Source organism: Periplaneta americana, chromosome 6 (assembly GCF_040183065.1).
Source record: "Periplaneta americana isolate PAMFEO1 chromosome 6, P.americana_PAMFEO1_priV1, whole genome shotgun sequence".
Classification (NCBI taxonomy): domain Eukaryota; kingdom Metazoa; phylum Arthropoda; class Insecta; order Blattodea; family Blattidae; genus Periplaneta; species Periplaneta americana.
The window spans coordinates 27,612,245-27,631,572 of record NC_091122.1 but is presented as its reverse complement, the minus strand read 5'-3'; the positions used below and the strand labels follow the sequence as shown (position 1 = coordinate 27,631,572).

The 19,328-nt window shown below is 33.4% G+C and overlaps 1 protein-coding gene across 1 annotated transcript; it reads right to left on the bottom strand.

The window, feature by feature from the left end:
* Positions 1-1,467: 1,467 nt before the first annotated feature.
* On the bottom strand, positions 1,468-12,213 carry LOC138701169 (uncharacterized). Its single transcript, XM_069827792.1, has 2 exons — positions 12,042-12,213; positions 1,468-5,090 (listed from the first exon to the last, which is right to left on the bottom strand). Exon 2 carries the CDS (start codon positions 5,087-5,089, stop codon positions 3,140-3,142), a length of 1,950 nt encoding a protein of 649 aa, XP_069683893.1. The 5' UTR covers position 5,090; positions 12,042-12,213; the 3' UTR covers positions 1,468-3,139.
* Positions 12,214-19,328: the final 7,115 nt, after the last annotated feature.

The window sequence follows — 19,328 nt, the reverse complement described above, 5'->3', positions numbered from 1 at the left end:
CACAGCTAGAAAGACAAACTCTGTAAGTTTTGTTACCTAGCAGCATGTTCCACGCGTGCGCATACCATTGCGCAAGGAGAAACGAGAAAAAGCTCGTTCTGCGCAGCGTATATAGAGAACCTTGCTGTCAGAGCTGGAAAACCAAGTTGTGCGTGTACCAGCCGAACAATGTTTACCACAGTAGAAAAAACAGAATGCGTTTTATGACTGGTTGAATTTAAGTCAGTCAAGTGTGTACAACGTCGTTTCCAAACGGACAAGAGCTCACAGTGACAGGTAACACATACCTGGATATGCTGCGAAATTACATTGTCCCACAACTGCCACCAGAAACCGTGTTTCAACAGGACGGAGCCCCCCCCCACACTATGCTAACCATGTGCGCGCTTTCCTCGATGACACGTTTCCTGACCGTTGAATTGGAAGAGACGGACCTACACTATGGCCAACACGGTCGCCGGGCATGACCCCACTGGATTTCTTTCTGTGGGGTTTATGAAGGACGTGAGTTACGAGGCCGAATCTATGAAGCAATAGGTCTAGTCACACCGGAGATGCTGTCGTGTGTGTGGCAGGAGATTGAGTATCGCCTGGACATAGCCCTGGCCACATATGGTAGTCATATAGAGGTACATTACAACTTATTGTGTTTCTCTTCGTAAGTGTGAAAATATCACGACAATAAATGCAATAGTTTCAGAGATATAGTTATTTATTTTTCGTCTGGTCTTTCCCGGACACACACACACACACACATATATATATATATATATATATATATATATATACATATATATACATATATATATATATATATAAAGGAATTTTCTGTGGCACAAGTTCCTGTTCGAAATAAATATAATATTAATAAATTCTAGAAAGGGCAAGTACCTTTACATCCTCTAATCTAAAATGTATGCTCCCCCTGTTCAATTTTAACGCAAGGTGCTACTAAGTTCCCACATATAGTGATAATATCGAACTTTTTATGTGCCTTTGAATTGAGTATCTTAAGAAATCTGAAAGAAGAAACTGAAATTAAGGCTGAATGGGATAAGATACTAATTACAGCATAATTACCAAAGCTTCAGTGACATTGTTTATAAATAATTTCATAGAATCTGTTATATACCAACTCATTTTCTCAATAGAATTAATAGAACACAAAATTGATTTCAAGTAGAGAATAAGTTGAAATTTTACATTTAATGAGCCAAGTGCTTAATTAGTTCTGGATTTCAATCCACAAGAAAATTTAAATCTTGCATAAAAACACACAAAGACGGACAGATTCAACAAAGCTGTTGCATTTTTTTTTATTCAGGATCATGTAGAATTGAACAATATTCCTGCAGTTGATAAAATATTAATTCTAAGTGATGAAATAGATTACTTGATTGAAGACTAAAATGAAGGAAAATGAAGGTAAATTTTTATATTTAAAAAAATTAATCAGTTTGTTGTTACCTACTTTTAATAAGACATAAAACAATACAAACAAATCAAAAACTTTCATTGAGAAATACATTGTAAAACAATTGTCACAATAAAATGCTTTCCACAAAACACACTCAAGGAAACAGTCTTGTAGAACTTTTTCATATTAATTCAATTCTTCATAAAGTCATAAAAATAGGTTTATTAAATCTACAGTGCTGTTAATTCCCTCCAGACCTTAAACTAGTAAATTCACTAAAAATTATTATTCAGCGATAATGCACATAATTTCAAAATGAAATCATAATATTGGAAATGAGCTAATAAAATGTGTCCTGCTGGTTATACATAACACAAAAGATTTAGGTATTATGTAATTACCAATCGAAACCTATTCACTCTTACACATTGTAAAATTATTAAACAACACTTATAGTATAAATCATTGTGTACAAAAACTACAAAACCTACCAAACAATGATGTTTGAAAGTGAGGACTGAAAGCATTAGTGGATGAAATGGATATGCAATAATAGTTTTCATAGATGTAAGTTTGTTTTTAAGTGGATAGAAGTATTATTTTTCCATTGTAATATTTGTAATTAACAACTTCATCTACCAATGCATCCAATATATTGTACATAAAACCTGACTTTATTTCTATAATAATTATTAAAATACTGAATAGGCTTGAAATGTGACCTGCTGGTTGTTATACGTAACACAAAAAATTTAGGCATTATGTAATTACCAATCGAAACATATTCAGGCTTAGACATGGTAAAATTTTTGAACAACCCTTATAGTATAATTCACTGTGTACAAAAACTATGAAACCTATCAAACAATTACGTTTGGAAAGTGAGGACTGAAAGCATTGGTGGACGAAATTGTTATGCAACAATAGTTTTCATAGTTAAGATAGTATGTAGTGTTCTTTCACATAGCACCAGTTTGTCTGGTCATAGAAAATATAAATGCAAAGAGGGTGGAGGACGTATGTTAAATATGTAAGTTTGTTTTTAAGTAGATATAAGTGTTATTTGTCTATTGTAATATAACCACTAATGCATCCAATATATTGTACACAAAAACCGCCTTTTTTTCTATAATAATTATATTAAAACACTGAATAGGCCTATGAGTGAATTAAGTAAAACTGGTCTGTATTAGAAAGACCTTAGAACATGATTTAGATTTATCTCAGCAATTATTAAATTAATCTAATCAGAAGTAATTCGGTAATGTTTCAAGTTCAAAAAGCAGACTTTTACCCATATGAAACGAAATGCAAAACAGAATCTATTGTTTGACACAAGTTACTTGCCAAGTTTAATGTATATATGAATGGTTTACCTATTTCGCAATTGACTTTTGTGTCGCATGGTATTTCATTACGCTGATAATATAGTTTGAAACAGTGTAAGTTTATAATGTCACGAGATAAATCTAAATTACTTTTAAGAAAACTAACTGCAAAAGCAAAAGTGAGACAGACAAATATAACACAAAGCAATACATCAATTCAGACTGTCTAGAAGTTGTATTGTACAACAAGGCTAAACATTCATACTTTAAATATGTATGTGGTCAATAGTATACAGCTTTCGCTTAATGTTACATACAGGGAAAAACATAAGAATTGCTAAAATGTATAAAATTGTAGTTCCCACTCTATCTGAAAACTTAATTTACTTCGTTGTCATTTCATGCATGGCTTAAAACTGTCAATCGATATTTTCCCCAAAGATAAAAACTCATACACAGTCGTACATTCTTCAGAAAATCGAATAACTAATTCATTTCCCCAGAAAATTTCCTGTAAATCTTTCATATGTTTCCGTTGAAGAATGGTTTCAAGCAAAGTGTCATCTCCGTATGTGTAAGATACGAACAAGTTCCTCACGTTTTCGAATCCGGTAATAACGAATTCAGCAAGAACTTTGTTTATCAAGTGAACCTGAAGACGAGTAACATTATTAAATGAAGGCACAAAAAGCTGTCCAGATGTTCTAGGAAGAACAAGTTCCGACTGTTTTTGAAAGCACAGGTGAAGGCATTGCAAATCAAGACAATTTGCAGCGATAAATTCCAACTTCGTTTCAGAAACATCTGTAATATTTAAACACTTAAGTTGGCGTCCTATAGCTTCAAGTAAATCTTCAAGGAGCTGAAATTTTGATTTTCGCAAGGAAAATTTGTTCAGAAATTTCAGTTTTCTTAAAGGAGATAGCGAAGTCTCCATGACATTTGACAGCACAAGAGAATTTATATTTGGGAACTTCTCGGAAAGTATGTGTATGTCTTCATCTGAAGGATTACTGCAACCGAAAAGTTTAATTCGTTCGGAGCGACTGGTTATCAGTTCCTTTTCTACTGTTCCTTGAGATTTATTCTGTTCAATACTGGAATCTCTAGTTTGTGAAGAATTGATATCAGTAACTGATTCATCACTTATTGACGTATCTGTCGTAAGTACACTTAATTCTAAAACACATGGACAACAATATTCTGTACTTGAACTTGGTGTTATAACTACGTCACTCCTTAAGTTAGATTCTTCAACCTGGAGATTGTGTTCGCTACTCAAATCCTCAAAAGCAGGATATTGTTCATCTTTATTTCTTGCAATTTCTTTTCCATCATAAGACTCCTGTGTTTGGGAGAGACCTTTTATAATACTTTGTAATCCTGCTGCAGTAAATTGAGTTAAGTCACACAAATTAAGTTCTTCGAGGTTAGGAAATTTCAGAACAAATTCTGCAATCCTATCTGTAACCAGAGACGACTGGCTGATATCCAGAGATTTCAAATTCTTACAATGTTCAGCTAAAGTCTTCACATCAGCATCACAAGACGACTTCGATGAGAACACTTGCAGTGTGTCCCCAGTGTTTTCAACTGCCAAACTCATGCTGAGCGTTCGATGCAACGGTTCTATCTTCAGTACTCTCAAATTGTCAAAGAGAGAAAGAGATTTGTAAATGAGATCACTCTTTCTCACTTTATAATAGTCAAGTAAGGACGGATGTCCATCTTCAACAAAACATTCAAATTTATCAGCAAATGGCGTTATAACCGATTTCAACACTTGAGGTGCTACTTCCTCGCAGATATTTTTGAAGTCTATAGTATTCATGAGTTCATTATATGTGTTATTCACACACCTCGCGAGAACGACCGCAATTTGATCGGAAATTCCACTTGAGTCATATTTCTTTATGTACGATTCAAGACATTTGCAAGGACGTTTGAGGTACAACTGAAAACGAACACGAGGATTCTTAAATGCTGTCACTGATTCACAACGATTCTTCAGATATTCATTCAAACATGCACATGGACTCTGCTCATTGTATTCAAAACGTTTGCAAGGATATTTTAGGTAATCTTCCAAACACGGGCAAACATTCTCCAGGTACTTCTTCAGACAAATGCAGGGATTTTCAAGATATTTTTCCAGGCGTCTACCAGGGTCACTGAGGAATTCCTCCAGACGTCTGCACGGGTCCTGATAATAATGGTACTTGAGATCTCTACCTACTGGTAGACTGGGGTTCATCACAAGTCTCCTCATAAAATCCGACAAATACTTCTCCAAAGCTCGTAATGCGATGTCGAGAAGTCTGATTGGGTGGACTGTGTGCTCCATGCTGGAAAACAAGTTTGAAGATTTTGTTAGAAAAAGTAATAGGAGAATGTTTACAGGATAAATGTGTTCAATGAGACGTCAATATGCGGATAATGAAAAATAATGAAGAATGACAATGCAACTAAAGCACTCTAAGAATAAGTCCAATATCCAAAAATAATAATCTAACGCTATTTCTATGAAAATCTAACTCTCCCCCATTTCCAAAAATTGATACACTGATAGCTAGTTAATTGACCTATTGGACCATTATGCACCTGTAAGTTTCCTCAACTTATTGCAACTTTTTGCATGTGAAACAAGGTGTAGAAGGTAATAGCGAGCATATTATTTTTTCTGTTCTTTGATATTAATTTTAAGAATATTTCGATGTGATAATTGTTTCTCCATATAGCAACAAGACCTAAAACGTTTTTAAAGCATTATTCATAAATATATTAAGTAATCATACAAAACGAGTCAAAATTAGGATAGGAGAAGAAATACCACAGGGAAGTGGAATAGGGAGAGGAGTACATATCTTGCTCAGGACAGCATCAATTATTGTTGAGTATAAGAAAATAGAAAGGAACGTCCATGAACTAAATGAACTTCGTTTCGCCTTATAGCCAGGATTCATTCACCCAGTTTTATGCCCCATGGCAGGTCTTTCGCTGCAAACCCAGCATTCTCGAATCTTTCCTATTTTCTGCCTTTCTCTTAGTCTCCGCATACGTTTCATGTATCAATATTGTCTATCATCTGATATCTTCTTCTGCTCCGAACTCTTCTCCCGTTCACCATTCCTTCCGGTGCATCCTTCAGTAGTACCCAGTGACCCAGACACTTTCTCTCTTCCTGATCAGTTTCAGCGTTATTCTTTCTTCACCTACTATTTCCAACAATTTCATTTCTTATTATTTCTGTCCATTTCACACGCCCCATTCTTCTTCATATCCACATTTCAAATGCTTCTAGTCGCTTCTCTTCACTTCGTCGTAATGTCCATATTTCTGACACATACAATGTCACACTCCTCACAAAGCATTTCACTAGTATGTTCTTTAGTTCTTTCTCCAGAGATCCTCTATTAAAAGCTTCCTTTGCTATTCTCCTTTTGACTTCTTGGCAGCAGATCATGTTACTGCTTATAGTACACTCCAAACATTTCAAACCGTAAACTTTTTCCACTGCCTCATTTCGAATTCGCACGTTCACCTTTATTTTTCTTTCGATAACCACTGTCTTCCACTTGTTTGCATGTATCTTCATCGCGCATTGCTCATAGCTATCATTTAGCTCCAAAAGCATGTCCCTTAATATAGTCTTCTATTCTACTAACAATGCCATATAATAACAAAACCTTATGCAATTTATCCTTCTTCCTTCTATTATCACCCCTCCGATATTTTGGAAACAGTATGTTAATTAAAAATGTGTATATTTTTCTGATTATTGTAGGAAAAAAATTTTAGAAGCAACACAGCATTACTCTTAAGTAATGCATCTGTCAAGTATTCTGGCGTCAATATTATCTACCTTTCATCTTTATCCAAATAGAGTACAACTGTATCTAAACCAATGTGGAAAAACTTCTAGCACTGAAGCAATGTTCGCAATATCTGACAAAAAATAACTTCAAATCTATTTTCACGTCTAGTACCGTGTGTACCCTTCGGAGTATAACCTCCCATCCTTCAAAAGAGACCTCGACAAGCTGCTCCAGAGTCAGGTCGCTTCCGAAGACTTCAGCACGTCCTATACATGCTGCAAGGGATTCAGGTCAAAGTTCACGACAGGTCAATCCATTACCCTGATTTGGTACTCTAGCAGTAAGTTTCTATGACAATGCTACATATCTCCCTTTACTATTCGTAGGCCTACACACGAACAAATGAAGATTGCACACTGTATGTATCAGGTATCACATAATCCACCTATTATGTTGTCGATATAAACAGACACCCGGGATTTACAAAGATCAGAGTAATTATCGATAATCCTTCCTCAAACCATCATGGAACCACCTCAAAACATTCGACTACATGTACCGCTGCTCTGGTATAAAACTAATCTGGACATCTGTACAAGGGTCCATTGAAGTGAAGCGGACAAAATCGGGTCTTTTCTAAATAGTAGTTATAGTAGGATTCACGCAAGATTATTTCCTAAGAAGTTAATATGGAGTTTAGAGGTTCTCGTCACAAATGCTTCATCAACGTAATGATTTGTCACGGTTTGCTTACCGCAGAGCTTTTCGTCACACAAAGACGATATGTCACAGTAGCAGATTCATCACAAGAATGTCCAGTTTTGTCCGTTAAAGTTCTGATATCTTCTTTGTCATTACTTTATTTCGAGTTTATCCAGGAAAAATAAATGTTTTTCGATACTATGAAAATAAAAACATGGAAATGTTTTGAGATAGGCCTACTATAGGCTATAAATATAAACACTGAAATTGTATACAACAAAAAACCTATGAAAATTTTGAAAACGTTTTACGATATTATACAAATTAAAAAAAAAACTTGAAAACTCATGAATTAAAAGAAAAATGGAATCTACGGAAAGAATGGAAATGTTTTGCGATACTATAAATTAAAATTGATGGAAACGTTTTGAGATGATATGGAAATGGTACACGATACAACAAAAATAAAAGTTATGGAATCTATAGAAATGTAATGCGATACTATACAATTAGAAACCTTGAAAATGCTTAGCCAAAATATAAAAAATAAAAATCATGGAAGTAGTACCATGATACAACAAAAGTAAGAACTATGGAAACTATTTTGCTATACCATAAAATTAAAAGCAATGGAAACTATGGCTATGTTTCGTGATACTGTAAAATTAAAAATTATGGAAATGGTAAACGATACAACAAAAATAAAAGCTATAGAAACTATTGAAATGTTTTGCGATACTATAAAATTACAAACTACATAAATGCTATGTGAAAATCCAAAAACAAAAACCATTCAAATAGTACACGATACAACTAAAATAAAACCTATGGAAATGTTTTGGGATATTATCAAATTAAAAGCTATGGCAATCATGGTAATATTTTGCGATATTTTAGAAATATAAATCGTAGCAATTTTTCGCGATATTATAAAAATAGAAACCATGACAAGATTTTGCGATATTATAAAAACAGGAACCATGACAAGATTTTGCGATATTATAAAAATAGGAACCATGACAAGATTTTGCGATATTATAAAAATAGGAACCATGACAAGATTTTGCGATGATATAAAATTAGGAACCATGACAAGATTTTGCGATATTATAAAAATAGGAACCATGACAAGATTTTGCGATATTATAAAAATAGGAACCATGGCAATGTTTTGTGATATTATAAAAATAGGAACCATGACAAGATTTTGCGACATTATAAAAATAGGAACCATGGCAATGTTTTGCGATATTATAAAAATAGGAACCATAAGATTTTGCGATATTATAAAAATAGGAACCATGACAAGATTTTGCGATATTATAAAAATAGGAACCATGACAAGATTTTGCGATGATATAAAAATAGGAACCATGACAATGTTTTGCGATATTATAAAATTTGAAACCATGAAAATGTTTAGAGACGTTATAAAAATGGAACCCACGGCTATAAGATACAAAATGTGAAAGCTACAGAAACTGTGGAAATATTTTGCGATACTATAAAATTATTTATCTTCGTAGTGTATCCAGCTATTTGCTAACAACACGTACTCATCCTTGGGTAGAGATGTTATATAAAGACGACTCTTAAACGTAGTGGGCTGTAATCCAATCTGAAATCATCTGTTCCCCACTAATGCGTAGTTAGACACCCGTACCAATGCCTAAACGCAGGGATGACACGATATTAGTCCCCAACCGCAGCAGAAATGCTTGACCTTGATCACGAGCGCATAGCGTAGGCCTATGCACTACATAGCGTCCTAACGTAAACATCAGGGATGTACAGTACATACTGTAAATCAAAGTCAGTAACCATTATAATAATTGTAGTTACTGAATTTCTAAATATGTATTGACTATTTAATATACATACAAGTGAGCGTGAACATATAAGAAAGGGGTTCTTAAGAACCGAAAAAGGTGAAAAGTTGATTGATTGTGAACCATTAATAATTTTTATATTGAAAATAAACATTTACCTATACATTAGGTTTAAAAATAATGTGTTACGCCATAACTTCGGTACTCCTCACAAATCACTTTAAGACTTAAACGCCTAATGTAAAAAAATAATAAAAAATTATACTATTTAAACTACTAAACTACTGAAAAACTAAAAAAACAAAATCAATAAATTATACTGAAAAACTAAAAAACAAAATCATTAAATTATGCTACCGAAAAACTAAAAAAACAAAATCAATAAATTATACTATTGAAAATTAAGAAAAAATCAATAAATTATACTACTGAAAAACTAAAAAAACAAAATCATTAAATTATGCTACTGAAAAGCTAAAAAACAAAATCGATAAATTATACTATTCAAAAACTAAAAGACAAAATCAATAACTTATACTACTGAAAAAAATAAAAAAAACAAAATCATTGAATTATGCTACTGAAAAACTAAAAAAACAAAATCAATATAAATTATACTTTTAAAAAACTGAAAAATAAAAAATTATATTATAGAAAAAAAAAACATCACTAAGTTATACTATTCAAAAACCTAAAAACAAATAAATAATTTATACTTTGAAGAACTATAACCAAAATTTTGTCTAGTTTCATTTCAAACTATCCTTTTTCAATATTCGGAATTACTGCATTTGCAGTTAAAAGTCTGAAAATTGAAGTCGACATGCCATCTAACAGTCTGTCCCTCAGATTGTTTAATTATGCCAACAACAAAAAATTTAAACCTGTACGAGTTGCCAAATATTGCAAGTATTTTTGAAATAAACTACATTAAATGTGGGTATTTCAATGGATTTTACATCTTATAGAATACCATATCTACTTTATCCTAGGCTTATTTTAGTCGTCTTTCGCCAGGCGTGTGTATTACGTACTTCAGGATGCAAATATGCTCGCGCATTTAGAGGTCCAGCTTCAAAGGAAAGACTAAAAATGTCAAATTTTAAACTGTATCAACCATCTTAAAGATAAGTATAAATTATAAATAATTGAAAAGAAGTATAACAATAACTTTATAATTTGAATTAATCTTCTCCCTAATATCTATATTCATGTTGAGTCTCTTAATGACGTTTGACATTGCTCTGTTGTATGAACGGTAAAACGGGCGTTTTATCTTAACTAAATGAAAACTGTCGGGCTGTAAGCTTTGTTTTCAGGTAAAACGTCAGGCAAGTATCGAAAAAAGCGTATATGGAAGTAAGATAAGGTATGGGATATAAAATTCTCGGACACTATTTAAAAAGCAAAAATATGATTTCTAAATTTATGTAATTACAAAGAATCACTTCTCGGTCTATAGTATCTATCTAACTGGGCAAAAATCATTACTTGAAACGTAGTATTTGGACATGGATATTGGTTCCATTTTACCGACCGTCTTGCCTAATAATAAAACGTCAGATCATACGTCAAGCGTAGACTGGCCTAATTGCATAACGTCACAAATGAGCTCTCAAAGGTTGGACAATTTGACCGTTCTTCTCTTCGTTCGTATTGGGCACAGACAATATCAGATTTCTTTCCATATGTATTCTAACATGTATTGAATTATAACTTTTATGCATAAATATTTAACATTTTATGAGACAGACATTTCTATTTGGACTACCACTACTGAAAATATTCAAAATACAATATAATGTAATAGAACTAAATAACCGGGTCACGTTTTACAAGACTGAAGATACTTTTTTGTATATCAGGTTCCGTGAGTGTACTTCCGTTGAGCTACAAAAATTGAGGTCCGAATAGTTTAGCAAGTTTTAAATTATTTATTTTATCTGTCTATAAAAGACAAAGCCCCAATTACAAAAGGCAGTAAAATTATATTCGCTTATGTCATGAAAATAAAATTTTATTAAAAGAAAAAAAAAAAGATAAATGTAGACATAATAGATATAAAATGTAAAAATGAAAATCAAATACGTAGGGCCTACTAATAAATATATAAAAATATTATTTTAAATCTATTTTAATAATAAAAGTTTGTAGTTAATATAACAAATTATGAAACCTAAATCCCATATTTTACATAATTCATTGCATTTTGAACACAAAGTGGTGAATTTTTATGCGATGACGAGTTTGGTTTTTTGTAGAGTAATAATTGCAAACTTCGTAAATTTGATGTTCCTGAGTTAAGCTGAATTTGCGACTATTTCTCTATTATCCAGCAGACCGCTGAATATTTTATAAAATAAATGTTGCTTGCAAGTAATCCAAGACTGGCGAGAAACGTTAAATGAATTCAGCAAGTAGACTATTGTACGAAATTTTGTTACACAAAACCGAATATTTCTTAAAATAAAGGTATCTTGAAATTCGTTTTTAAACTTAAATTTCATTAATATATGAATTGCAAGTGGCAAACCAAATTACCGAGACATATTGCAATTTATCATTAAAAAGTTTCAAAGTCGAAATGTTTTATAAATATTTTTAATTCCTAATAATATAGCTAAGATTTTAAAGCATTTATTTTAAATATATTTATATGAAAAGCCAAATATTGTGATTAATAGTTACACCAAGTTTTGTACTCGTTCTAATATTTCATTAATCATTATATCAGTTTTTAAATAATTATGCATTCCTTGTATAAGACATCATATAACAATATTTTTGACATTAAAATTTAATCAATTATTTAAAATCCCCTTATAAAGTTAAATAGTAATAGTGCAAATACGATGTTAGTATCTTGTAACATTACTGATGCTTAAACAATTCGAATCTTCAATTTAAAACCTACAATTTTATTTTAAATATTGAGGTTTGTTAACTTTACCTTTTGGATCATATCATATCCAGATCTGAAGATGCAGCAAGGAGTGCAGGACGTTCAAAGCCGATCGCAGACACTATTAGTGTACTGGTCATCTGTTCTAAGCGCGGTCTGACTCACAGCGTCTCTGTTCTGCGCACACGCGCTCACGTGATGTCGGAAGATTCTAGTCGGTTGCTAAGCGCTGAAGTAACTACGTACTATAGTTCATAATATTTGCGTCAGACAATGTATGACAATTTGATGGATTCTCTATGAAGAAATGCCCTATTTCTCAAATATTTTTGCTTCAAATAATTAATTTAAATTTCTAGTAACAATAAAATTAATACTAAATAGATAGTATATAAAACAATAATCAAATACAGTATTATGCAACTGATATACATACATCACTGTCCAACAATTGAGTTAAAGTTATGAGATCAAGTGTGTGTGTGTGTGTGTGTGTGTGTGTGTGTGTGTGTGTGTGTGTGTGTATATATATATATATATATATATATATATATATATATATATATATATATATATAAGTTACACTTTCTATTCCGCATACTTTCAGTTACGGTACGTAACTTTTCATTTAGGCCTACTGTTCCACCTATGTGAGGGCGGCAATGAACCTCCGGGTTCCTTAAAAGCCATTTGTAAGTAAGTAAGTAAGTTCCACCAGACAAATCTTTTTATGTGTATGGAACATGTAGGGACATGTTTTGATAGGATGCATGCCCAAACGAACTTCTTCCAGTTCGTTTATTGATTTTTTCTCCTTTCCGCGATCGAGATGTGAGATTATTTTCGTGAAATGAGAGACAAAAAAATGAAGGTTAAACTTAACACTTTTATACTCAATACTCCTCAGAATTTAAAATTGAAGCAAATGATTTACGATACCTAAAATTAAGATACAAAACCTGGATACAAAAATTTATAAATTGCATTTTAAATATATTATGAACACTTTTATTTGATTTAAGAGAGGCCTATAGAGGAAATGTGAAATTTTTTGACAAATAATGATTTTTTTTCTATAGATGGTTCCTAATATCCTAATCTGCAAACATTCGATGACGTAAAACGATTGAAAACCCTCCTAATGACGTCATGATTAAAAGACCGCGCTTTTGAAGAGTCAAGTTTAAAGTTATTTTTATCCAATATAATACAGTATTTTTTTATCTCTTTTCATCCAAATCACTAAAGCTTCTACAATTTCGTGGCCAGGTTAGGTTAGGTAACGGTGCATAGGGGCGACCTTTTGCACATCGGCCATATTGAGGCCTGTTGTGCACCCCGAATTTATGGGACGAATGAGGATGAGGTATACCAGCCCACCGGTCACATGTGATCCCTCACTCGCTCACCCAATGGTGGGGGGATCCCTTTGACATTTGACTGCAGAATATGCATACATATTATTAAGAAATTATTCTGTTTACTTATTAATTTCTCTTATAAACGAGTCGATACTAATTTCACTGTCTCATTTATCAGTTTAAGGGTTTTCTATTTAATACAAAAAGTCATAAACAAATCTTTGGATTAGTTGTATCTAACTGCCCACTGTGAACTTTTTAATGTAAAACAAAAACTCATTAAATGTTTACTAAAATCATTATATTATATCGTGTACATGATACATTCACTCGTGGGTCTTAAATATGAATAAAATTAGTCCAATAATTTATGACAAATCGCTGCACATACAGAAAAATCACTTCTTCATATCAGGAATTCTGAAAATGTGTTCTCTCGTAATTTGCCTCTTCATACTTCGTACATTGAGATATCGTATTGTATTTTATGCTCGACCATCCCGAAATGCAGTAATTATACACCTGGTAGCAGGCATTTAATGCATGTCATTAAAGTACACCTACTCATTAAAGTTCAGGTGTTCAGCCAATGACAAGTCAGCTTTGTACCGTTATATCGATTATTCTCGGATATGCAATCGAAAGACAATTAGCGAAAAGTCACGGAGGCTGGAAATCCAATACTGTCGCAGAAGGTTATGTTCTGTTACTATAATAATTAGCGTTAATTGTAAATAATATTCAAATAAATTCAATTTGTCATCTCGTTTTTCAATTCTAAATCAATTTCCAGGTTATATCAGAGTAATCTTCACCTTATTCTCTGCCAAGGTCAATGACATTCGGCCTCGGAAAAAATCAATACTTTCGCGTCTGCGCACATCTCACAATTCAGGTCAGTTCGCACATAACCATAAGAAGATCTAATTTTAAATAATTTCAAGTTAGAAATATGGTCGAGCATAAAAAGTCGTATGAAACTTACTTATAATGGTAATTAAGACGCTCGTATGAAAATTATGCAACTCGCTTGCGCTCGTTTCATAAACAATCATATTTGCGTCTTAATTACTACCATTATAGGCTCGTTGCATAATGTACTATATTTACATTCTATGGTATTGGTACATCGCTTTACAGCTAGAATATGGAACATGTCAAAAAAAATTAATATTACTATAAAGTCTTAATTATAGTCAGAGTATAGTTGAAATATATACAGAAGAGATTTACAATATAGTCTACTAGTACAACACAATAAGTTAGTTGTTGTTCAACTGCCCGAACACAGGTTTGAACCTCACAAGTGATACCAACAAGTCCACACCTGTGGAGTAACGGTTAGCGAGTCTGGCGCGAAACCAGGTGGCCCGGGTTCGATTCCCGGTCGGGGCAAGTTACCTGGTTGAGGTTTTTTCCGGGGTTTTCCCTCAACCAATATGAGCAAATGCTGGGTAACTTTCGGTACTGGACCCCGGACTCATTTCACCGGCATTATCACCTTCATCTCATTCAAACGCTAAATAACCTAAGATGTTGATAAATAACCTACTAAAAAAAAAGACACCAACAAGGCACCACTCGTGAGGCAACTAAGCCAGGAGATATTGAGGTAGTGTGGCTAATTCCTTTCTCCTCTATTGCATACATCACTGATCAGTTAACATATTACACTAATCAAACTTCAGATGTATACACACATTGTTCTTCCTCCAACACATATCGTCAAGTGAGATGTACTGCCTGATAATGTACTGTATATATCAACCAAAAATTCAATCAGAAAGGGGTTAGTATCGATACTTAATACAAGACACAAATATTCATACAGCGTTGTTGAACGGCATAAATTCATCTACAGAATAGAAGGCGTGAGAAATTAGGCACTTCTTTAATTTTACCCTAAATAATCTTATGTTTTGAGTTTGATTGTTTATATCCATAGGTAGGCTATTAAAAAAATTTTACTGCCATATAATACACTGCTTTTTGATACCACGATAGACTTTCCGATGGAGCATGAAAGTCATTTTTTGACGCGTATTTATACTATGAACTGGTGAATTAGTTACAAAGTTTTCACGATTATAAAGTGATATCAAAAAGCTTTTTCCTTGCATTTTTAACTATGTCCTGATTGTACCTATGCAGTGTAAAATATTACCACAGTCTAGTATATACAGTCGCGAAGCTCAATACGTAGTAAATATGCAAACATTAGATAGTTGCTCACCACTAGGATCGCTAATATCGCCTCATTACAGGCAATGCAAAATAGTACCGTCACAGTCTATTGTTTCTAGCACTCTCAAAACTCAAGCTTCGTGACTGTATATAGTAGACTGTGGTATTACCATGGCAACTAAGCAAAGCCTGCGTGATATAGACAAAAAAACAAGGAACAATAAAAATGTAAGGAAAAAGTTTTTGATGTCACTGAATTATGTAGTACGGAACACAAGAATACGGGTCTGAAAGTCACCATAGCCAATGCGATGTTGTAGTCTACAGTTGATCTGATGCTCCGTCTCTCTTTTTCTACTACTGTAACAGCTAAAGGCGTATGTGTACGTCTTGAAAATGAACCTGTGCTTAAGAGGACTTGATTAATATGTGTAATTCTTGTAGCTTCTGTTGTGAATGTTACGTAAGTAGATATTCTAGTTTTAAGAATTGGAAAGCATTGTTCCTAAATTAACTTTCAATTTGTACGGTATATAAAATGAAAACAATAAACGATATTTCGATAAATACACATTTGAATATTTATTCTCTATTATTTTTATTATTGCATACAGTACCTATTAAAAGAATGGAGCGTGTGACCTGTAGAGGAGAAGGTGGAAATATGGGCTACCTCGTGTTTACTATATTATGGTGTTGTTACTTACTTACTTACTGGGTTTTAAGGAACCGGAAGGTTCATTGCCGCCCTCACATAAGCCCGCCATTGGTCCCTATCGTGAGCAAGATCAATCCAGTCTCTATCATCATATCCCACCTCCCTCAAATCCATTTTAATATTATCCTCCCATCTACGTCTCGGCTATCCCAAAGGTCTTTTTCCCTCCGGCCTCCCAACTAACACTCTATATGCATTTCTGGATTCGCCCATACATGCTACATGTCCTGCCCATCTCAAACGTCTGGATTTAATGTTCCTACGCCATAGAAGCTATCCTTTATATGGTCGTCTTTCTCTTCTGTCGGGGCATGCGCATTTATAACTACGATATCGCACCATTTACCCTTAAGTACTAAATACGATAACCTATAACTGATAAATTCGACCTTTTTTACTGATTTTATTCTTTTATAAATAAAGAATCCTGTTCCTAATTGGTGACTATCGTTTCCTTCCCCATAATACAACAAGTAATCTCCTATTATGGTGTTGTTACGTAGCGAAAAAGCTCTAAAAGTACATCTCGTGTCCATCAGTCTGCGTGCACAAAGACACAAACCAGTTGCTTTTGTGGTGTGGATGCGGTGTGTTCTTTGTGTTTTTCATTAATTTCAAAGTTTTTGCAGGTATGTACCTTAAATTTTATTGAAAGAAATATATTTCGTGTTTAGAAATCACGTTTGATGTATTGCAATGATTAGGAATGGCTCTATCACATGGTATAAGTCATGTTTATTTAGAACAACAATTGTCATACATAGACTTAGAAATCTTCATGAGTCGATGCTGCTAATATGGGCTACCGCTATGTGTCAAATATGGGATAGGTAGCTCATATTACCAGCAGATTAACACGTCCCGTATTTTCACTATCGTGACTTGTGTTGTTACAGAATATTGCCATTGATGTGATACAGGTTTTCCTGCTTATGTTTCTTTGTTTTTTCAAATTTTACTTTCAAATTTTTGTGGTAGCCCATATTTAGACCCTACTGCCTGTAGAGGACCAGTTTGTCTTTCTTTCAAAAAGTAATTATATGCAAATATCTATTGCAACTATTGAGCTATAAGACTGGAAAAATTGTATATGAATAATTATTAGGGAGCGGATTTTTATGTGCTAAAAAATTTAAATATATTTATTTTTATGTGCTGAAAAGTACGAAAATATTTGCTAAAAATAAAAAATATATTTTTTTAATATGACAAAAATACCTTACTTAGCTTGAAAAAAAAAATGTTACTAGGTACTCACCAACCACACTTGAGTGCTAGTAGTTGGCCGAGAATTGCAGTGAACAACAAAGGTCATCTCCAAATTCTCCATCACAAATACATGCCGATTATCTCTGAATAACGTCAATTTCACCTACAGGCACATCCTCCAATACTTGAGCAACTTTACACATTTTTTTATATCCACTGTTTTTCCCAAACGCATTCTGGAATTTGTTCCTTAGTAATTGTGCTTCTGAACCTGGTAGCGAGTCTAGTTTAATTTCCACGGCACGCACCTCCCTGTTTCAGACAACAGGTTTTTGGATGTTTCGAGTTTTTTTATGATGTCACACAAAAAGCTTAGATTTGCTAATAGGAAAGCCAAATCGTTTTTTAAACAACCATCTTTCAGTATATCTTGAAGGATATCGATTGACGAAGCCCGATAACAGGGAAACACAACGAGATATATTGCCTTACTTGATAGACATGAGCGAGAGGCGAGGGATTTGTTTACATTAAATAATGTTCATACCCGAGCTCTTATCTGTTTTGTTACACAAACAAAGCGTGGAATGAAATCATCTTCAGCAACAACAAACATTCCTAATTATGTGTTGCAAGATCTCTCCTCCTTGTCCATGTTAATTTATTCTACAATAATAACACTGATATGCTGCCTAGCAGTTCTCAGAACTTGAGGCGATACTATTACAAAAATGGATCACGGATACACCACACAGCGCTTAGAAACACGAAGCAACCAAGAATTCTTAAAAAAGATAACGTACTTCTGAGTGATATAATTGATTTAGTTTTAAAATGTTTAAAAGTTCTTGTAAAAAATTATTTAAGTAAACAAACTCCAAGATTTATGTGTTTATAATAGATTTCCTGAAAATATGTATTTACATAATTTTTTTGTGAAAATGTGTTTTTATGTGAAATAAAATTCGGGTTTTAAACTTGAAACTTCATGTTCGGAATTTTTAACTTTGTTAATTGTGTGAAAAATCATATGCAAAGGGCCAAGAAATTCATTTAATATTTGTTGATTTAGAAAAGGCCTATGACTCAGTGCCTATTATCAAACTTTGGGATGCAATGGAGGGTATTGGTATTGATTTACCAATTATTTCTCTCATCCGACGGATGTACCAGCAGTGTCAGGCATCTATTAAAGTGGGGAAGAGATTGTCTACACCATTCAGAACGAATAAAGGACTGAGGCAAGGTTGTAACATGTCTCCTACTCTTTTTAAAATATATATACAACAAATATTAGAACAATGGAATCAGTCTTGTGGAGGAATGGGAATATCAGTTCAAGGTGGCACAATACATTCATTAATATTTGCAGATGATCAAGTGGTAATGGCTCAATCTCGTGAGGATGTGAAATATATGAGAAAACTCCTGGATTCATTTGAAGCAGGTGGATTGCACGTAAATATGAAAAAAACTGAATATCTTGTAGTAGGTGGAAACGGAAGAGACATCTCCTTACACCAAGGAACTATTAGAGCTGTTCAAAAATTTAAATATTTGGGGTCATATATTGATGATTTAGGGAGTTGTAACTCCGAAATAGATAGTAGATTGGTGCAAGCAAGAAAAGCCATAAGGATGCTGAATGGAGTACTGTGGAGTAGGACGATATTGGATGACACCAAGAAGAGGATTTTGACGGCGGTTGTGGAAAGTATAATGACATATGGCGCAGAGGGGTGGACATTGGTAGAAAGTAAAAAATCTAAGATTTTGGCAGTGGAAATGGATGGAATACGACGTGGTGCCAGAGTTTCCAGATTAGAAAGAAGGAGAAATGAAGAAGTGAGACGGATGATGGAT